The sequence below is a fragment of the Taudactylus pleione genome, unplaced genomic scaffold (genome assembly GCF_031769625.1).
Source record: "Taudactylus pleione unplaced genomic scaffold, aTauple2 ptg000436l, whole genome shotgun sequence".
In the NCBI taxonomy this organism is placed as follows: domain Eukaryota; kingdom Metazoa; phylum Chordata; class Amphibia; order Anura; family Myobatrachidae; genus Taudactylus; species Taudactylus pleione.
Window position 1 is genome coordinate 406,324 of NW_028284838.1, and position 23,147 is coordinate 429,470.

The 23,147-nt window shown below is 43.2% G+C and overlaps 1 protein-coding gene across 1 annotated transcript in view; it reads right to left on the reverse strand.

The window, feature by feature from the left end:
* The window catches only part of GFM1 (G elongation factor mitochondrial 1), a 42,457-nt gene extending 19,310 nt beyond the window's left edge, over positions 1-23,147 (reverse strand). Inside the window, exons 1-12 of the mRNA XM_088447671.1 lie at positions 22,841-23,147; positions 20,373-20,525; positions 19,648-19,780; positions 15,919-16,123; positions 15,712-15,828; positions 15,479-15,629; positions 15,244-15,398; positions 12,265-12,349; positions 9,943-10,080; positions 9,032-9,133; positions 8,171-8,227; positions 6,794-6,931 (exon numbers count right to left, since the gene is read on the reverse strand). Of these exons, the coding sequence (XP_088303797.1) occupies positions 6,794-6,931; positions 8,171-8,227; positions 9,032-9,133; positions 9,943-10,080; positions 12,265-12,349; positions 15,244-15,398; positions 15,479-15,629; positions 15,712-15,828; positions 15,919-16,123; positions 19,648-19,780; positions 20,373-20,525; positions 22,841-23,089 (1,683 nt within the window). The 5' untranslated portion in view covers positions 23,090-23,147. The remainder of the gene's footprint in view (positions 1-6,793; positions 6,932-8,170; positions 8,228-9,031; positions 9,134-9,942; positions 10,081-12,264; positions 12,350-15,243; positions 15,399-15,478; positions 15,630-15,711; positions 15,829-15,918; positions 16,124-19,647; positions 19,781-20,372; positions 20,526-22,840) is intronic.

Here is a 23,147-nt window from a genome sequence, read left to right on the forward strand (position 1 = left end):
TATATCAAATTATAGATTCAGTACTGTGTTTTGGCCAAATGTAAACATTTGTCTATTAAGTCAAATTCAGCTGAATCATTCTCAACACTGAAAAATGTATTTCCTAAATATAATTATAAAAATCACAAATTTTCCTGCCTTCATCCATCTTCAACAAGGCAACAGTAGCCACTTATCCCCTTTCAAACATACTGAGATTGCCGGGTTTTTGGCCTGCCTCGGACAAAATTCCCAGGTCTCGCTTATGTCTGATACCCCTTTTCAGACATACGACCCGGGAAACTTCCTGCTCAAACCCGGGAATTTCTCCTGTACAAATTCCCGGGTATTTGGTGGAGACCCTCCTTTCACACTACAGCGTCTACCCGGGAAATTCCCAGGTAGACCCCTTTCAGACATAAGCAGGGTTTTTCAGTTTTAATATAACCTGCCTCTCCTCTGCCCTTCCTAGCCTATCCCCTCTCCGGCTGCCGCTAATATCATCATGCAGCAGGCAGCCGACCAATCACTACAGGCATTTTATTATATTATTTAAATGTGCCCTGGTGGTCCAGCGAGAGTGCGGGCGGACCGCTGTGGCAGAGACCCACCGGCGGGTGTCCGGTGCTGGGGGTGGTGAACAGCAGCGCTGAGCGTCCTATAGGACGCTCTGCGCTGCCAAATCAATGTAAAAGCTGCTTAGTGCAGCCCGGGAGTAGTAAATTCCCGGGTAGCACCATTCAGACATAACCAGGATAATTTCCCGGGACTTAAGTCCCGGGAAATTCCCTGGTCAATTGAAGGGTCGGCTACCCGGGAACGTGCTCCCCGGTTAGGTACCTTTCAGACATACACGGCAACCCGGGAATTTGGCTGAGGCAGAATCTCTTTGTTAGCTGGCCAGCCTTGCTTGTGAAAGCCATACAACACAAGAGAGAGAATCTGATTTCCTAAAGGAATTCGTACGATCCATGTAGATCCGAAAAGCACGAACCACATATAAGGAGGCTTCACCTTCAGACTGATTCAAGGACTGGAAGGCTGGAACCACAATCTCTTCATCTGAATGGAACCAGGATACCACTTTAGGGAGGTACCCAGGCCTGGTTCGGAGGACAGCTCTGTCTGGATGAAAGATCAAAAATGGGAAGCAACAGGAGAGTGCAGCCAAATCAGATACCCTGCGGTCAGAGGAAATAGTGAGGAGAAAGAGCGTCTTCGCTGTCAGCCACTTGAGTTCTGCTGAGTCCAGAGGTTCAAACGGAGGAGCCTGTAGAGCCGGGAGAACCAAGAACAAATCCCACAGCGCCACCAGAGGGACAAAAGGAGGTTGATGACTGAGAACACCCTTAAAGAATGTTCTAACTAGGGATGTGCAGGCTCGGATAGGTTCGAGTTTGCACGTTGAGTTCGGATTTTTCCCTCCAAAAAAACGGAACTCAGAAAGAGGCTAAACGTCATCTTACATGGACGAACATCATCATTCCTGGACAAAAGTCCAGGAATGATGATGTTCGTCCATGTAAGATGACGTTTAGCCTCTGAGTTCCGTTTTTTTGGAGGGAAAAATCCGAACTCAACGTGCAAACTCGAACCTATCCGAGCCTGCACATCCCTAGTTAGAACATCAGGCAGGGGAGCGATCCTTCGCTGGAACCAGATTGACAGAGCAGAAACCTGAACTCTAAGGGAGGCCAGGCGGAGGCCGAGGTCTAACCCAGCCTGGAGAAAGGCAAGTACCTGGGAGATCCTAAAAACAAAAAAAACAAAACTGTAGTTTCATAGCCTCTGGGGGAGCACCATTGAATGTAAGAGCACCAAACTCTGTAATAGATGCGGGCTGAGGAAGGCTTACGTGCCCTGAGCAACGTCTGGACCACAGAGCAAGAGAAACCCTTGGCTCTTAAGAGGGATGACTGTCAGAGCGACACTGTCAAAGGCAGACGAAGTAGGTCCAGGTACAGGCAAGGGCCCTGCGCTAGCAGATCCTGCCATAGAGAAAGTGGAAAAGGAGAGTCTATGGAGAGACTCCATAGGTCGGTGAACCAATGTCGCCTGGGCCTGGCTGAGGCTATTAGTATCACTGTGCCGCCTTCTTGCTTGAACTTTCAAAGAACCCTTCGGAGGAGGGAGATCGGAGGAAAGAGGTAAACGAGATTGAAGTCCAACCTCACTGCCAGAGCGTCCACGAAGGCGACTGAGGGGTCTCTGGTCCTGGACACATACCTGGGGACCTTGTGGTTATGACGTGAGGTCTACGTCTGGCATGCCCATTTGTCCACCAGGAGTTGAAAGGCATTCAGGTGGAGAGACCATTCTCTGGCGTGCATGTCCCGACGGCTTAGGACAGTGTTGGCTAACCTTGACACTCCAGCTGTTGTGGAACTATATATCCCAGCATGCCCTGCCACAGTTTTAGCATGCCCTAATAGCAAAACTGTAGCAGTGCATGCTGGGTTATGTAGTTCCATAACAGCTGGAGTGTCACGGTTAGCCAACACTGGCTTAGGAAGTCCGCTTCCCAGTTGAGGACTCCGGGGAAGACCTTCGGCCCAGACCAGAAGGTTTGCCACTTCCTGCATAGCTGCCCGACTTTGCGTGTCTCCCTGAAGTTTGAGGTAGGCTACCGCAGTCGCGATGTCGGACTGGATTTGGATCTGCCTGCCCTGGAGGAGATCCTGTGCCTGAGTGAGTGATCTGAACACTGCTCGAAGCTCCTGAATGTTTATGGGAAGGCTACTTTCCTGGGTTGTCCACCGTTTCCGAAAAGTATGATGACCGGTTAACACACCCCATCCATGAAGACTGGCATCTGTAGTGAGAAGCTCCCAATTTGGAATCCAGAAGGTGCGACCCTTGTCCAGATTGGATCAAAGCCACCATGAGAGGGAAAGCCAATCCTCCGGAGAGAAGAGGGTCGTCTGGGACCAGATCAGATGATACTGCCCGTTCCACCGGGAGAGAATCAGTTGCTGAAGGAGCCTGGAGTGGAACTGGGTGTATTCCGGCATATTGAAGGTTGATACCCTGGGCCCCAGGACATGCATTGTTGAGTGAATGGATACCTTCCGATTGTGGAGCAAGTTACATACACGCAAGGTCAATACCTTGTCAGCTGGCAGAAAGATCCTCTATATTCGAGAATCCAGGAGTGCCCCCAGATGTACCATCCACTTTGTCGGAGATAGGGAGCACTTTTTCCAATTGATGAGCCAGCTCTGTGTCTGCAGGCAGTACACGGTCAGCTGGAGAAGGCGTTGTAACACAACCGGTGAGTGTGCCAAGATTAAGAGGTCATCTAGGTATGGCAGGATTCTGAATCCCTGGTACCTGAGGTGGGCTGCCATAACTACCACTATCTTGGTAAAAGACCCGAGGGGCTGTTGACAGACCAAAGGGCAGCGCCTGAAACTGGTAGTGTTGCTGCAGAACAGCAAACCGTAGGAACCGTTGGTGGGTTGGAGTAATAGGTACATCCAGGTATGCATCCTGTATGCCCAGAGAAACCATGAAATCCCCAGGCTCCAATGCCAGGACAACTGATCATAGAGTTTCCGTGCGGAACTTAGGTACTCTGATAACTTTGTTGAGGGGTCTGAGATTCAGAATAGGCCGATGAGCCCATTCGGCTTCTTCTGAATAAAAAAAGAGTGGAATAAAAACAAGTTCCTCTCTGAGCAGAAGGCACCAGTATTATCCCACCTGAACACAGGAGGGAGTGAATGGCCTCCTGGAGGGCCAGGACCTTGATAGGGTCCGATGGGGGACTTGTACAAAAAAATTGCTGGGAAGAACACCTCAGGAAGGCAAGAACGTACCCCTGAGAGATCACTTCTCGGACCCAGGCATCTGTTGTTTGAGTCGTAAAATTTAAGAAGTCGGCGTCCCACCCTGGGACCCCCCAGGAGGAGGCCCACCCCATCAGGCGGAGGGTTTGTCGCCAGACTTGGAAGCTGGACGTTTGGCCGACCAAGACTGCTGTGATCGCGGCTTGGTGGTCTTGCCTTACCCTGGGGGTGAAGGGGCCGAGAAGAGGACAGCCTAGGCTTAGGGGCAGCTGCTGATGGCAGAAAGTCAGATTTTGAGGCTGCCACAGTAGTCACAATCTTGTCCAACTCTGCGCCGAACAGCCTATCTCCAGGGAAGGATAAGCATTTGGTGCCTTCTTGGATCCCGTGTCTGCCTTCCAGGACCATAGCCAAAGGACCCAGCGGGCGACAACTGAGGTAGCAGATGCCTTAGAGGCAAGGAGTCCAATATCCAACGCAGTTCCTTCCAAATAAGAGGCCGCTACCTGAATATGGGAGATGTATGCCAGTTGTTCCCTGGTAGCATCTGAGGGCAGGCTCTCTTCCAGTGCCTCTGCCCACCCTTCGATAGCCTTAGCCACCCAGGCAGCAGCCATAGCTGGCCTAGTGATAGCACCAGAAAGCGAGTAGACTGACTTGAGACAAATTTCTAGTTTTCCATCTCTGGCATCTTTAAAGGAGGATGTAGACAGTAAAGGCAACGTAGAGCTTCTGACTAAGTGTGCCATATGCGAATCAACAGTGGGAGGGACTTCCCACTTAGTACACTCCTTAGTAGGGAGCAGTTAAAAAGACGCTAGTCTTTTTGGGACCTGGAACAAGCTTCTCCCATGAGCTCAATGAGCTATTCTGATTGAGGGAATTCATCCTTAACCACCTTTTGAACGTTTAAACATCTGGGTTTTAGGCTTAGCGGCCGGTTCATCATCCTCTATATTCAGGATTGATTTTACAGCCCTCACTAAAGGGACATCCACTGTTGAATGACGGTGCTCCTCGTCTGAGTGCGACTTGGAGAAAACCTTGTGCGTCATCTGCCTCCTCATGTGATGTGTGAGAATCCTAAAGCTGGGTGGACTGAGATGATAGTACACCTATGTGCATTGGTGGCTAACTGTCCGCCTGTAACCTTTGCTGATAGACAGCAGACATTTGAGCCATATTGTGAACTGAGCTAGCATAAACATCCATCCAAGGAGGATGCATAGGGGGTACAGACATAGTAGGCTGTAATAGCTGTGGGTACCCCATGATGGGAGTCAGCAAGGGGGCTGATAAGCGGTCCACTAGCAGCATCATAACCTAGGATAAGGAGGATGCCCAAGGTGGCTCCTGGACAATGGCTGGTACAAAGGACTGGGAAGGTGGTAGATAACAAATAACACACATACCATACTGCACTAAATCATGAGAGGACAAGCCTCAGCCTTGTGTTTTCCCTTAGAAGACCTAGTAATAACCAGCCAGCAGCATACAATCAGTGTATGGCTAGTAATGTATTTGTGAAGGGTATCACGCTGCAAGTAAATGTGACGTAATATTGAACCCATACACACCTGGTAGTTGAGGGTTAAAACAAGAGCAGTAGGGATAGATCTAACTGACAGTCAGAAAGGTTTAGACAGTATATCACCACAGCAGAGCTAGCACAAGTCACATACAATGCATACAAATATACTTATAATGGGCACTAAATCAACTACTCGAGCCTCACAGGGCTGGTGGGATTTGTGTGCTGTATAATCTGGCCCCAGGGAGAGGTATACTGGGAGACTGGACTGGAAACTCCTGAGACCTGTAGCTTCAGAAAAGCCCTGATTAATGGCTGCTGAGCGTCTCATATAGGAGGGGCTGCCAGGGGAGTGCCTACCTCCCCAATGCCACATCAACCGCCAAGGGCCGCTGACGTCTACATGGTCTCAGACGCCAGCTTTCAACTATCCTGGTGGTATAGTGGGGGAGCGGACGAACCAGTCACCCCACTGCAAAGTCCTCCGGCAGGTCTCCACAGCCGGAGGTAAGGACTGGTCCTGTCGGCACCAAACGAAAAAACGTCTGCCTGTGACTGGGGTGTATGTGGAGAAGGACCAGGGCATCCCGGGAGCTAAAGCTTTGACTGTTTGATGCCTGGACCTCTCCAATCACACCCCTCCCCCCCCCTCATGGTATCCCTGTGGATCCCATATGGTCCCTGAAGTAGTAAGCGTCCACTGTACAAACTTGATAATAACTGTGTAAAACAATAAAAAGCCCTGCTTATGTCTGAAGGGGTTGACCCCAGAATTTCCTGGGTCTCAGGTTTAGTGTGAAAGGGGATCTCGACCAAAATCCCGGGATTTTGTAGAGGAGAAAAACCTGGGTCTGAGCAGGATAATTCCCAGGTCGTATGTCTGAAAGTGGTATTAATTGTCATAATATTAATGCTTTACTTCATATTAAATCTCAACAACACTTACAATGTGTCTGCATAATATAACCTGGACCACGAGGAGGTATTCTTGCCAAGTGGATTTTACAAGCCATAACTGACACATGCAAGTTCTTGTAAGTATAATCCTCACTGCACACTAGAGTTGCTAAAAGTCAGTGTGGGGACAAAAAAAAAAAAAAAGAAGGTCATAAGTTGTATTTCCACTTTTTTAGGGGGAGAAATTAATATTTTTAGTGATTTACAATTCACCATATCTAATAAAGGAAATGTTGGCATTGGCAAAGTAAAAGAAATGGGGAAACCTAGTCAACAATTTGCTAAACGGCTTGGTTTGAGACACTTCAGATTTCAATGGGGTTTCAAGAAAGTGTGCTACATGTAAAAACACAAATATCTTAACTATACGTGTAAAAACCCCACTGAAATGAATGTGAAAAAACACATTTTAATAAACTTACAGAGAAGTACTCAAAATTAATAATGCTTTATATTTGTAATTTATTCAGGTGTCCACATTGGTGATACACCTGAGTAACCATTAATGATACTAGAAGTCCAAGTATTTTCCCGTCACCTGAGCATAAATCTCCAAGTGTAGTTCTCCCATGCCAGAAACGATGGTCTCCTTACTTTCTGTATCAAAGAACACTCTGAAAGTAGGGTCTTCTCGAGTAAACCGGTTGATACCTTTAGAAAACTTGTCCAGATCAATCTGGTAGTAAAGATAAAATAAACAAACTTAAATAAATATCTAATAAATGAAGGATCAAATTATAATTTGTATAATATATCACATACATACACACACATGCATACTAGCAGCTTTGCTCACGATGAAATCGCTTCTGCCAACATTTTTTCAATTTGAGGTGTTCTAGTTGTATTACTTTGCATAGGGGGCCCTGTTGCAGGCGTGACCAGCAGCGCTATACAGACTGCTGCCACCAATGTCACTGTGTGCCCTGTGCACAGACTGCTATGTAGCCTATTCTATTCAAGTCAATGCGTGCCCAAAGCACCTCCACCCCACCCTTTACTGGCTGCAGGTTGTGCGTTAACTGACACGGTTGCAAACAATAGCAGAGGGACCTCCAGGCACCACTGCATCCCTGCACCCAGTGTCTGCTGTGCTGCCAATCACTGCTGATTGGTCTGTACAGCAGGACCCCCCCCAATCCGGCGGCTAGACAAAGAAGCAGCTGTCGGGGAAATTTAAATTAACATCTCTCTGCTCCCCCAGTGTGTACCTGGCGGCTGCTCAGAGGAGCAGCTGCTGGCAAAATTAAAGTTGCTATGTTCTGATCATCGATAGTCTGATATATCGATGACCGCTATAATAAAAGAACAAAAAAAAAAAAATCAATGTCAATGTTTGATTTGATTTTTTTTTTTAATTTATAATATTGCGTTGGATAAGTTATAAATAGATGTCCTTGACCTAATTCAATTCTAAAACCGACAATTTTTGAGCATTTTATGGAAATCTATTTTAATAAAAGACTTCAGGTTCCCCAAATCCTCAATAACCACTTTATTAAATTTCCTTTTCTTTTTTCACCATAGTCCAAATGCAGGTGGGGGAGAAACAGGACAGAGGAGAGTGAGACTGATGGGGGACAATTAACTACATGGGAGTGGGGTCTGTGCTGGGAAATGAATATAACGGGAGGACAGCTGTATGTATTAAGCACATCACACAATCACATTTGTACATTGGGCACATTGATGGGTTTTTTATTTTGTGTCCAGAAATGTTGTTTGTTTTTGTTTTTTTAAATCAGTGCAAACATTTTTAGACATTGAATAAAAAACGAAATGCCAATGCTTTCAACAACCCAACAACATTTTACTGAGCAACTGAGATTTATATGTGGACACCAACAAAAAGAATATAAATTGTCACAGAAAGTGTTTTTTTTTTTTGTTTTGCATCAAACTGACAGCATCTTACCTTATTCACTGGCTTTATTGCTACAGAAATGACGGGGTCAGGCACATGGATGGATTCCTGTGGTCAGAAACAGAATAGACACAGGAACTGTATCTAGTAATACATGAGATAAATGTATGCAGCAAGCCAAGAACAGGCAATGTCTGCCTTCCACTGATAATGTAGCCCCTTATTTCTTTCTTTTTTAGCTGAAAGCTTAAGACACAGGAGAGAGCGAGTGGCAGGAGAGGGAGGCTTCATAACAGAATACAGCAGTGATAAGCGGATTCATACAGTATTTATTACTCTTAGCTCAGTTAGCACACACTGGAGTTATGGCTCTGGTAGGGGATGGGTATGAGATGCCGGCGCTTGGGATCCCGACGGTCAAAATCCCGATGCCGGCTTCCCGACAGGATTAGGATAACGACACCTGTTGGTAGGTACCCTAACCCTCTCTCCCTACCCTAACCCCCCCTAGTGCCTAAACCTAACCCCGCAGCACCCTAAACCTATCCCTACCACCATAGTGCCTAACAATAACCCTCCCTCTAGTGCCACTACTTACCTTCAGGATGCTGGTGCCGGGATTCTGACAGGTGTCAGGATTCCGGCGCCGGTACTCTAAGTGCCAGCATCCCCTGTGCCGGGATACTGAAAGTAGACTGGGAGTAATTTATTATCATCATGGGTTTATTATAGGTCTAAGTGATCTAAGTTTCTTGTGTCCACTGGATGCTTAGAAAAAGGATAATCACAATAGCAAATATAAGTTTTTATGATGGTTTATCTGTACAGCAATATGTACATAGGAGACACTGTCCTAGTCTGTCACCTCCACTCCATAGGGTTTACTCTTCATGGCAGGACGACATAACTCACCATAGAGAGATTGTCATTGGATTTGCTGGCAAAGGTGTCGCCACTTGCGCAATCAATCCCAAACAACGCACAGATGTCTCCTGCGTAAGCCTCTTCAACATCCTTTGTAAAGAGAAGAAACGCAAAGGTTGAAAATGGAATGAATAAATATCGGGCTGTTTCCCAACACACAGAATGAACAAAGCCAAAAGATACTGTAACGCTATGTAGCAGTGCTTCCAACAAGGTTATAAAAAAAAAATTAAAAAAAAAATTCCACATCTGTTTCCTAGGTCAACTGCTCGAATTCGATTGTAAGCTCTCATGAGCAGGGCCCTTTTCCTGTTTTTGCATTTCCGTGCCTTACTTATACCATCATCTACTCCCTACAACTGCACTCACCGAACCCTTGTGTTCTGCCAACCTGCTGCTTATTTGGGTATTATGACCGCTGGATGCAGGAATGGTTATAAACCTTGTCCATGTCCTGCAATGTTCTGTACTGTAAGTCACTTTTTTCATGCATTCGGTTTCTGTACATGCACTCTGCTAGGGGCTGCAGATCCTTGGGGAGCCATATAAATAAAGGGATCACTCGATCTGCAGATATATCTGTTCAGTGTGTACCCAGCATAAGTTACATAAGTATAAACTAATACAAACAAGTTAACAAATTTAAAACAAATCAGTGTGCAATTAGCATAATTATGCAGAAAAGACAAAGGGGAGAGGGCCCGGCTCTCATGAGTTTACAATCTATAGGGATTGTTGTTAAATCCATTGTTAACAAGTCCATAGAGTAATAGATAAAGGTCACAGCATTCATTATGGCCAAGATTGATTAAACGACTTAATGTAGGCGTACCTACCTAACTTTTAGCAATCAGTACCAAGTATCAATCTAGAATAAATGTTACAGAGTAGCACTATACCTCCATTACATCAGCGTGGAGACGAACCAGCCTCTGTACCCGCACTCTCTTGCCAGTCCGTGTGTTGTAAATGTAGTCACTTTTCTTGAGCATTCCCTGGTACACTCGCACATATGTTAGTTGACCAAAGCGACCAGCCTGGAACAGACAACCCAAGGAGAGCGGTTTAGGAGAACAGAGCTACTGTTTTATGACTGGGAACAATGATAGAACTGCAAACACACATATAGGTAAGGGTGCAACCCACAGAAAATCCTTAATTATAAGAAGTAAAGAAGGAAATGACTATAGCACTCAGAGTTTGAGATGTAACATGTCAATTTTGGAACCCATAAATTAATTGCTAATAAAAAAAAAAAAAAAGAAGAAGAAGGTGGTCTGGGGCAAGCAAGACAATTCTTAATTTCAATCTGGCTCCTCCTGCAGCTCCAAATGCTTTTGCCAAGGTGCAAAATTACACCACCTGGGTTGATCTATTCTTAAGTCTAAATGGGGCCCAATTGTGTGAATGAGATCACCATGAAAATACACCATCTTTTCTATCTTATGCAGGGCTTGTAGATTCAGGAAATAGGTGGACTTTCCCTGTAAAGGATGCTTAGTCAGGTTAGCCACATGGCCTGGAGTTTATAAACAAACAAAATAAAAAAAAAAAGTTACCCACTGGAACCTGTAAAAACACACCAGACGGGAAACAAAAAATAAACAATTTAAATAAAGAGTCTCCAAAAGAATGCATTTTTCCGCATTTTGTTGCTCACAGTTCCAGGGAGTGTCCTTCTTTCTTCTAGACTTACAAACAAAAAAACACACAAAAATTAAAAAAAAAACACCAGACTGCTCCTGGAAGACTAAGCAAACAGAGGGCCCAGACTAGTCTGAGCTAAGCAGTCTTGCAAAGTCCATGCAGGATTTTTTTTTTTTTTTTTGCGTCAAGTGGACTGCAAACCTGAAAGAGTATCTAGTAACCATAAAGTGGGGAAAACAGTTATCTTGGAAGCTGCATACACACACAACGATTTTTTTTAATGAACGATTTTAGTAAACGATTTTTTCCCTTGAAAAAATTAACTAAAATCGTTTACTAAAGTTGTTCATTTACTAAAGGTCATGAACGATTTTTATGAACTACAAACGATTTTTGCATATTCCCTTAATGAAAATCGTTGAGTTGACAAGTCTGACTGAACTACAAACGTGAACGCACATGAACGATAATCGTTCATCGTCTGACTCAGAATGTGAACGATATTTGCAAACGATTATCGTTAAACGATATCGTTTAACGATAATCATTAAAAAAATCGTGTGTGTGTATGCAGCTGGAGAGTGTTTTTTAAATGAAGTTTATTTTTCCTCTTGTCTTTATGAGTTTTCTTTCCAGTGTCTTTTTTTTTTTTTTTTTTTTTTTTTTTTAACAGGTGTACTACAGCTCCCAGTTTATCCTGGTACATAAATTCACCCATGGCTCTAGTGCCAGCATTCCCAAACACTTCAGGCATGACAAGGATTGCTAAGCCCAGCTAAAAAAAAAACATTTTACATTCATTTTCAAACAGTCCAATACCCCATACCCATAATAATATACGTGTGGGAAGAGCCTGGTGCTTCAGTATGAAGAGGGTTTTACCTAAAGCAGCATTGGGGACGCATCATCTCATACGGAACAGCCTAGGCTGGTAGACATTATGCCAGGGAGACCACAAGCTATGATCACCCTGCTATATTGTCACCAGCCCAGTATGACATAGCCAGTCCTGGCTTATTCTGGGGAAGTGCATGCCGATTGTCACCCTGATTATACAGCTGCCAGTCTAGGCTGTGTGCGCTAGTGCTGGTAGCCCTTTGTGGTGTTAAAGAACAACATTTTTTTATTTTTAATAATGAAAAACTACATGCAAACGCCAGTCATCATCAAAATGACAGGCTTCTCACAGCATATCACTATGCTATACCCAGACACAAGCATTTATACGAATTGCTTGGCCACACAGATATGAAGGATCTCTGCCATGCACAATTATATGTCAATAGGTTTGAAATACATCTCTCAGTGTAAAGATTTTAAATCCTCACAGAAACACATACTCCATGGAGTGCATCTGCTACCCCCTTTGATAAGTGTCCTTTTAAATAAATAAACTAGAAGGTAATAAAATTATTTCTTATTGTAAGGATGTCCTACAAAGTGAAATAGTACAAATAACATTAAAGACATCGAAAATTAGAATTTTGCACTAATGTCCATGTAACACTAAACTCTCCCCATAGCAACATGCTGAAGAACAGGTAATGGATCAGACCTGACATTTACATACTTACTTCCAGTTTAAATGCCAGTCCAACAAATGGTTGTGAGCCATCTCTGTCAGGGCTCATTAAAAACTTTGTAGATTCTTCTGAGCTTCTGAAAAGTGAGACCAGTTTCATTATTGGTGTGCACGTGTAGCAAACAAGGGAAGAGAAGATACATTTTCATTTCATGTTTCTTAAGTATCAACTCCCATAAATAAGATTGATTTTATAGTGTGTATAAAAGATTGTTTCCTCTTTCGTCCTATCTGGGAGACACTGAAAACAATGGGACTTCCAAATGCAAGCCTGAGCGCTATGGGTACGCCCCAGCAATGCGGTAAGCAAAACTTTGCACCCATAACTGTCATCTTTAAAAGCAAAAAAGTGTCTAAACTGTAAGATTATGTAAAGGTGTGTACAGAGTTCCAGGTAGCCGCCCTTCACTACTGCTCAAAGCTGAGGCACTGCCCAAGAGCTGCCCTCGTTGAATGTGCCCTGATGGGATCCCACCGATAAAACAGCCTACTAATAGATCTAATCCATCGGGCAATGGACTCCTTAGAGGCCAGCCAGTCCACAGGGTTTTTTAAATTTCCGACCTGCAGTTGGATTCCCCATTATGTCTCTATGTCCTTGACTGCCAAAGCCACAGCCGGTCACAGAGCTGTCCCTGCAAGTGCAAATAAGGACTTTAATATAGCCTCCATCTTGCAATCCATTGAATCTCACAACGTGTCCGAATTTGAAGTAGGGATGACTAACTTTCACCAGACTAGCAATAGGGGGATCTACCGTAGGTGGCACCTCCCTCCCACAAAGTTGTATAAACCTACAAGAAAGGATATGTAAACATAAAACATGGCAGAACATTACATTTTTTGTCCGGCTTAATACAGGACTCTCCCAGGACACTCTCAAAATGTAAAAATGCAGGAAAAGAAACTACTTGCTTCTTCTGTTTGAAGAGGGCTAGGGTAGTTCCTGTTCCAATAGGGCATGTTCCAAATTCTGTAAAGTCTGGCGAATAGCCATAATCAGATCCTGTACTCCCAACACTATCTGGCGAGTCCTCGTCCCATTCAGAATGGTCAATCGAGTCCTACTCTAAAATCTCCTCTGCATCTGAGAGGAATCTTCCAAGACTTCTTCACCTAGAAAGATGGTTCTGTGGCCTACCCAACGCTTTTTAGAGCTTCTTGCCACAGAGGAATCAACCAATTGCCCTATAACATTACAAAAACTCATGAGTGTCCCTTCTCAATGTTAAGGGACCACCCGGATTCTACCATATTACCCTGATCCACAGAGATAGATGACTGGCGAGCCAACAATGGCTGAGCACAGCCGCACAAAGGGAACCCGGTTCCGTGCTTTTTCTATTTATTTATTTTTTCCCAAATCGAAGCTCAATCACCAAGTTAAGTTTAAACTTAACTTTAATAGTTAAAAGCAGAAACACGCTTCCCTGTCTGCAACAAAACATAGTTAACAGTACGATTGAAGATAAAAGGAAAAACACACTCCTGGCAAACTATGGATATATTAGCAGAGCCAAGCAGCTTCCTTAGCCAAAGTCAACCCCAGAGACATTCACAAACAACCTGCAGCCAAACTTGCTTGCCCACTCCTCACCTTCAGCCCCAATCAAGATAAAAGGGGGACCGGAGTTCTCCATTGCAACTCTGGTCCCCCAAATGAGCTTACTTTCCCTCCACTCAGCACTACCAGAGAGTAAATGGTAGGAGGATGCTGCAGCTACGGGAAGATGGCGCCGTCCAGTTCCGGAAGACATCGACGAAGTGACTGCACCTGGACGGGGATCAGCTGGACCTCAGCATTTTCCTTCGGCTGCCTATACCCTGACCAGAACCCTACAGGGGCAAGCTACGCTACCTTCAGGTAGGATGTGACGGTATCACCTTAAGGCCGCGGAGACCGGGATAGGGGTCTTTAAAAAGTGCAGTATTTTGGAACCCATGCCCACCCATGGGTGTATGTTGTCTCACTAGGTCCATTCGGAGCGGGCTACGGCCATAGCGATAGCACCAAGCTACTGGTACTGAAACCCCACTCTGAGGGAACATTGAGACCCTTAAGGGGGGCAAAAGTGCCTGGAGGAAAGTACTATATGAAAAACAAAATACTAGAAACGAGCAAAAGCCTCCTAACATTTTTGTGCTCTCCTGCAGGCACTAAATAAAAATAACGGAGTTGCAGGTGGATATGGGATGGTTTAAGAGGGAGGGCGCAGTTTCAGCTTCAGCAGAATTAACTATTTAGTGCCTGCTCCTCAGCCTCCCCACTTAGGACAAAAGAGAAATCTTTTTAGGAAACTAAAAAAAAAAAATTACCTTTAATGGAAAAAAAGGTGGCAAACTTTCCCCCCCCCCCCTATTAAACCTAAGCTATAATTCTTCCATGCATTTTTCTATATCACTCCCAAGTGCAACCACAAATATTTACTATTGATTATTGTTAGATGTAAAAAAAATTGCAGCATGTACAGTGGGAAAGCAGAGCATATAAGAAGATGTAGAGAACAACTGAGATACGTACTGGACATTCAAAAACATAAAACTGTATATAAGATGTAATAGGCCAATGTCTATAACAAGCATTAAAGAACAAGCTGGAGGCTACATACGTGGGTGCAGACCTGAATTAGTTAGCAAATATTGTATTGAAGGACTGACAGCAAGGAGGTACAAATATAATTCACATTGTTCACAGTATTCCTCAGTAAGGGCATTAAGAAACTCAGTGAGGCCCAACATGTGTACCGTGCAGCTCAGCCAGAGCAATCCTGATGACATCATACATTTCCCTTTAACAAAATAGCATGAAGAGGTACACAAAGTTCTCTCTGCAAACTGTGTACATAGATAAGGTGGAACCTTTGTTTGTTATTTCATAATATATGAATACACAAACATAGTTTATTTTAAGGTCTTTGAAGTCCATAATAGCAAAACATTTTAATACAATTTGTTAGTTATGTAGACTTACTCTTCATTGAGAATAGCATAATTTGATACTTCTGATGGGTTTGGAAGATACTCTAACACAGCATCTAGGAGAAGCTGGATACCCTTATTCTTAAGGGCACTCCCAACTAGAACAGGTGTAAACATCCTCTTCAGAGTGGCTCTTCGGATAGCTTGCTGAAGAACAACGCATTAGTTAGATTTACACTAAAAATGAGGAAAAAAAAAAAAAAACTACGTGAAGAACCATTTCTCACCTTTAATTCAGCAGTAGTAGGGATTTTTTCTTCCAAGAACATCTCCCCTAAAATCTCATCAGAATTAGCCACACTTTCTATCAGTTCTTGCCGCCGATCTGCTACCTCAGCTCTGAACTCCGCCGGAATATCTTCATAACGCACATGTTGCCTTAAAGCAAAAATAAGTACTTTGTATCAAGATACTATAACAATAGTAACAGCGATACAAAGAAACAATGAAATACACATACCCAAAATCTCCATCAAAATACACGGCACGTTCATCCACAAGGTCCAGAATTCCTTTAAAGTTACTTTCAAGTCCAATTGGAATCTGGACAAATGCTGCATTATGGTTTAATTTAGACCTGATATAAATGCAAAACAAAAATGGTTGACTCATGCACTTTAATTACTATATTTTTACCTTTTAAAGTGTTGATGGAGCGCTCACTCACTTCAGCTGCTGCACTGCCCGAACGGGATTAGAACCCTGTCTGTCCAATTTGTTGATGAACGTTAGAAACGGCACATTGTATCGCTTCATTTGTCTGTTGACAGTCATGGTCTGGCATTGGACTGCTCCAACAGCACACAAAACAAGTATAGCCCCATCCAAAACTCTCAGGGCTCTTTCCACTTCAATGGTGAAATCCACATGCCCTGGTAGATTAGAGAACACAGTATTCAATATTAAAATACTATACAATGACACTATACAATTCTATGGGGTCTATTTACTAAGCAGTGTTAGGAGACACAGTGAAAAGTGATAAGGTGCCAGCCAATCAGCTCCCAACTGTCATTTTTCAAACACAGCCTGTGAGATGGCAGTTGGGAGCTGATTGGCTGGCACCTTATCACTTTTCACACTGTCTCCTAACACTGCTTAGTAAATAGACCCCTATATGACAATTAGATTCAGATAAACATGGACGATATCAATGGACAAAACCGTCTCCCATCTCCAAATATTCCGAAATACGGAATTATTTTGGCATGACAGATAATGAAACCTTTGATCTTTGATGGTTCAATGTACACAAACTTTGTCTAAGGCACAAATTATTAATAATATTGTATAAAATTACCTTCAGGCTCTGTGTATAAGGTGTATATGAAACAAATTAATTTCATGTACGTACACAAACTTTGCTTGAGCTACAAAATTATTACAAATATTGTATAAAATTACCTGCAGACTGTGTGTATAATGTGTATATAGTACATAAATGAATTGTGTGTATATTTGGGTCCCATTCCCAAGATATTTCATTATGGTATGCAATTATTCCAAAATACGGAATATTCCGTTATCCAAAATACCCCTGGTCCCAAGCATTTCGGATATGGGTGACTCAACCTGTAGTAACTTAAGTGCAGATAATGACAAAAAGATTAAACTAGCTAGAAACACTCATGTTTGTTTTCGATAACACTGAACAACACTCATTTTATTGCCAATCATGTTAGAGTGACTTTGTGGTACAGATTCTGAATATGACATCGGTTTTGCTAGATTGGCTCTAATTTTTGAGATACGGACGAAAAACACAATAGACAATGGTCAACCGACAGCTAGTTGGGTGGCCGATCACTTACATATGGAGGGGGAATATTCTAGAATAAACATGGAGTGAAAACCTAGAATATTTGCATGTCTCACCTTCTAGAATGTTCCGATAGATTCCCATATGCACGCGTTGTGGCTAAGTTCCCTATTATTTAAGGGACTAGAGCCAATTTGAAAAAAAAAATACTTTAATTTTTTAATTCAGCAACCACAAAATACCCTAAATTCATTAAAATATCCATGATAACTAAAAAAATGTTTTGTTGGTATGTGTAATCTTTGTTAACAAAAAAAACACACACTGAAACTATGAACTGAACCCCAATCTTCAAATGAGTCAGAGAGATTCCGAATACAAAAATTTAGAAATGTGCTATGGTGATGGAGCTGCCCCTCCCTTCTATACCTCCTCTTCCCCATAGAATTAGAATGAGACTATCACCTATGCTGCCTGTTTGTGAGGATTACAGCCATGGTGACAGTACAGAATTAGAAAATGCTGTGCTGTCACTGGAGCCAGAGCAGTACTTATGTATATCGCGGAAACCCTGATGATGTTAGCTAGGTGATCTCTACTGTGGCTCTGGTATGAGTAATAGGACAGTGTGTAATAATGATGTTCCTTTAGAGGGTAATGGGTGGATAATGTTATGGAGACAAAGAGGGGAATTCAATATGAAACGTAAACTTCGCTGTCGAAGTTTACGTTTCATATCGGGGCTTTTACCTTTTACCCGCTTATCCCCGTATTCAATATGAAACTAACGAAAACGGGACCTGGCGAAGTTGGATTTGCGTAAAGTTACGAAATTTTCCATAAAAAAATTGTAGGACCCCCTAAATTTGTAAAAACATGGGGGATCACTATGGGTACCCCCGTTTTAGCCTGTAAATGAAAGTCGGGGATTTAAATAGCCGCAGCAGGTGTTTTTTTCCCTACATTGAAGAAGTGTTGCAGAAGAGCACTTAGGTTTTTTTTTTTCGTTTTTTTTAAGTGGTCCCATCAAATTTGGGGTACATGAAAATGGGTACTAGCATATTTTGATGTCCCTAAAGTAAGTTTTTAAAAATTCTGCATTTGTGCACCTGCCGCTATAAATCTATTCTAGAATACACGTGCCGCATACTTGCAGAATAGCCCTGAACCTATTTTCCTATTGTTAAACACTTTTTTCCCATTTTTTTTTTTTCACCCCAATTTTTTAAATAATTTTTTGGGGTGTCCCTATTTTTTTATTTTTTTTGACACAGTTATTTTTTAAATGTCATTCCCAGGGGTGCAGGCTATTTTTTTTTAAGCCTGCACCCTTAAACCCCAATCCTGCACTTTTTTTCGCCACCTATTCAGTGGTGAAAAGTTATCCCCGGTTTTTTTCAAAGACTTTTCGAACCTGCGAAAAGTCTTTGAAATTGAATACAGTGTAAAACTAAATCCTGCGATAATGACGTCATAGTTGCGATATTAACGCAAAAAACTGAGTTTTCGCTCCATATTGAATTCCCCTAAAAGGCTGCAATGCGTGTTAATGGGTACATAAGTTAGCATTGTGAGCAGATAGGTGGGGCACAGACTGTCATTGTGATTGATTAGGTACAAGGGTAAAGTGTTTGCTGAATAAAGTTTGAATTAATTACATCCTGACCTTTATAAAGTATGATACTGTTATGATGAGTACACACTGGTAGGTATATCGGCTGATCAATCGATCGGCCAATATATTGTGTGCCCGTCAGCAAGTGTGTAGTCAGCCATAAGTCTGTGAACGACATCGTTCTCAGACATAACGCGTCGGCTGTGTTGCACAGAAGATGGAAGATATAATCTGTCCATCGGGCCGTGTGTATGAGCGATCAGCAGACCGCCTATACATTTGCAGCAGTGGCCGGGGGGGGAGGGGGTTAGCGCCGGCAAGCGGAACCCGTGGCCAGATGATGGTTGTTCAGTGCATATAAACAACCATCATCTGCAAATATATGTTAGGTGTGTACCCAGCTTTACGGTCAACATATAGTACGGCATCACAGCTCTGAATATGTTTGCACAAACTGACTGGGTGTATGATACTAGACTGCTGACTTCTAACCTTTGAGGAAATAGATCTAGACCTAAAGCAAGCAATATACACATTCTGGCTTTGGACACTTATCACACGCTGCAATTTAAACAACTCAATCTAGTGCATTGAAAGCACTCTATAACTCATGAGAAATAGCTCGTGCTGCTTTCCAAAAATGTAAAGATATAGTTGAGCCCTTGAAGCAAGGATATCTGTATGAAAAGACAATATTCAGAAAAACAGTATATCTTATTAATATATAACATGCTCTCTTTCCCCTACAATAGGTAGTAAACTGTATATAGGTATTTTAAATGTGCATTATACTGAAAACAAAATAAAACACACCATAAACCAATAAAATAATGCATTATTAATGCAAAAAAAAAAAAACACAACAGCAAAGTGACCAAAAAAGTGAGAAGAACTAAACATAACTGGCTACCGCAGGCAGCAAAACAATATGGCTCATCTTAGATTGTTCTGGATTACAGACATAATACATTTGTATTTGACAGTGTTACAAACGATCTCTCTACTGTGATACGGCACTGTACCTGGTGTGTCAATTATGTTGATGTTTGTGTTTCTCCATATGGTGTAGGTAGCAGCAGACTGAATGGTGATACCTCTCTGGCGTTCCAATTCCATGGAATCCATAACCGCACCCACACCATCCTTACCTTTCACCTGAAATGGAAAGCCACCATTGTGTATTATCAATGATTCATTGCTCCTACGTTAAAACTTGGCAACATTGGAAACAGCAAGGCTATGCTATATGTAGATCTACTCATTTCTTTGTGGTCTCTCTTTATTACATGACTGATATTGTCTGCTCACTTCAAAATAGCTGATTGTATAAATTTTAGGGGTGAGCGGGTTCGGTTTTACTCGGTTCTTATCGCCACTTTACCGCAATTTCGGCTCGATTTCATTCGCTATCCAAAACACGTGTTCGGCGATAGCCAATAAAAAGATCCGAGTAAAACTGAACCCGCTCACCCTATAAATACCTATTTAACTTATTCCAGTAAATGAGAATTTAAATTAAAAAGTCAGCCATAAAAATTAAACTAGTGTTCAGTCCCTACTGCTACAAATCCTAAATTAGAAAGCAGGGCTGATGATTACCAGCCTTCTCATTGACTGGTTGCCATCAGCAACACCCACCTTCCTACAGAGTTACCGGAAGAATGGTTTCCAGAAATGTTCCACATGATGTACACCTGAAAGGAGGCTCTGAAACGCTATTGGAGATATTACAGTTGGCATAACCCACCTCATGCATCTGTGCTATGCGCCCAGTGTAGTAAAGAATACGCTCGGTCACTGTTGTTTTGCCTGAATCAATGTGGGCAGAAATTCCTATGTTGCGAATCTTTTCATTGGGAATTATTGCAGAGGAGCAATGCCGGCAGATGTTCAGGAGCAGCTGCAACAAATAATAAATAAGTCAGATTACCTATAGTCAATATAAACCCATGAGTTTTAGAGAACCATTCCATGGTGTGGAAAATAAAATGGAAACAGAGATAAATGAGGAACAACAAGCATACTGAAAGCAAGGGTTTGTACACAGGTGTTGCTCATGCAAATAACATCCCAGAATGCTCTGGGTCATATATAAAACTGCTGGAATTCCCTGCTGGTGCATAACTAAGGTTAGGATGCTGCAAGAGGAAAGCAACGTTTTGTTGAAAAACTGATGATTGGCAGAATGGTCAGTGAAGTGACCAAGACAGCTCAACATGCTAAATGTTTTACAAGCAATAATGACAAAACATGGAACTAAAAGGGAAAAATAATCATCAGCAAAGTGAAATAGATCTGCATAATTTGGGATCATGAGATCCATATATTTGAAGTGTAAGGCAAAACAGCAAGCAAATGCAGAACAACTAGCTCAGTGTTGGCTAACCTTGACACTCCAGCTGTGATGGAACTACATAACCCAGCATGCACTGCTACAGTTTTGCTATTAGGGCATGCTAAAACTGTGGCAGGGCATGCTGGGATATATAGTTCCACAACAGCTGGAGTGTCAAGGTTAGCCAACACTGAACTAGCTGCACACTTCAATCTGTGACCTGAGAAGTCCATTTTATATAATAAAACAGGGTTTAAATAAGGCAGGTTATTCTACACAGGTTGCACTGCATAACAATCCTCACACATAATGTTATTAATAATTCAGCGGTGTCAACGGACTACTGAGCAGTGGAGCAAGGCGATGATGGAAAATTAATTATCCTTTACCAGCAACAAATTACTGAGAGTTTGTTTTCAAAGAAGGGCTCTAATGGGGAATATTTTCTGCACAGCTGTAATGCAGTTACTGCTTTAATAAGGCAAGCATGCCATATTGCAGTAGTAAGATCTGCTCTCTTCCAGGACAGAGCATGGGTCATTGCCCTACAGTTTGATAAGCACTAATGTTGTCCATATGTCACAGCCTACTCACAGCCTGGTCTGAACTCCAAGCATTTATTAGACATTTTGGAACAACATCTGAGACACCAGTTTGCATCATACAGCCATGGCTAAATGTTCTGAGAATGACACAAGTATTGGTTTTCACAACGTTTGCTGCTTCAGTGTTAGACCTTTTTGTGGTGTCATGTGTGCAGGAGGCTGTAGCACTCTTCCCCCACAGTGGTGTAGCTTATGGCGAAGTGGCGGCCCATACTGTAAGGGCGAGCTCAGTGATTCTGGTCTATCAACGAAGGATCGGCATCGCTAAAAATGAAAATATTGATCTTTCCCATGATTGATATTTATTTCACATGTCCAGTTAGGGGAAAAAAATGCTCAGTCTACACAGGAACCCCATTTGAGCTTTTGGTTCTATAGCAGATAGACCAGAATCACTGAGCTCTCCCTTACAGCATGGGCCGCCACTTCGCCATAAGCTACACCATTGTGAGGAAGAGTGCTACAGCCTCCTGTATACATGACACCACATACTGGCCCATAAGGATGTGGCCCAGTGTTCTCTTAAGCTGGGTACACACTTGTTGCTATATCGCTCATTCGATGAACAATATAACGCAAATGCATTGGCAGGTTTGTACATCCGATATCTGTGAACGTCGTCATCCACAGAAATATCAGGTCGGCCCTGCAGCACAGCTCATCTTTCAAATATTTCAGTGCATCTGCATTTGAGAACAGGCGACCTGCTGACCACCTGCACACTGGCTGCAACGACTGCCGACACTGACATCTCAACTGGCGGGCAAATTTAAATGCCCACCCAGTTAGGTCAGGCCAGATTGAGTGTCCAATTGGTAAGTGTATATAGCTTACCCTCCAACATGACCCCTTCCACCAGGTACACAATGCTCTGCTTCTGGACTTCCCATTGAGCTAGGTAATTGATGGGAAGGGTGTTTTACACAGGTAGCTGCAATCCTACATTAGGCAGGAAGTCCAGGAGCAGAGTATTTTGTACCTAATGGAACGGGTCATGTTAGAGGGTCTGGTATAACTTACCAATAACCCGTTCTCTTACTGTGTACCCAGCATTACCCTGACTGCATAATGGCCTCCCACCTGTTTACAGTAACTGGCTGTGCACACACTACAGCACTCCCTATGTAGGGCTGCTCCGTACAATGGCACAGGAGAGGGGCAGACAGACTATATCTATATATCACAGCATGTGACAAGACTTTTGCTGGCACTTGTAGCTCAACAACATGTAGAGCTGGCCAGGCATCACATACAGACATTGAGATCTCCTCCCACCTGATGCCGAGCGGTCACCCGGGTGTGACCGGAGAGCCGACGGCCGACCACAGGCGCGGCACGGAGGACACGCAGCATGGTTACCCCTCTCCCTGTGAAAGTCACGCTGATCTCTAAGTCAGGGGCCGGGAAGCGCTTCCGGGAATCAGGGAAGCCGGCAAGGGTCACGCCTGTCACTTCCGGTAACTGGAACGCACAGAGAATTGCTCCGGATGTACTGCTGTGCTGTGCCCGCGGATAGTAACACATGGTATAGTTATTGCTACCCTACTATACTACCGCCCCCAATATTGCACTATAGCTAGTG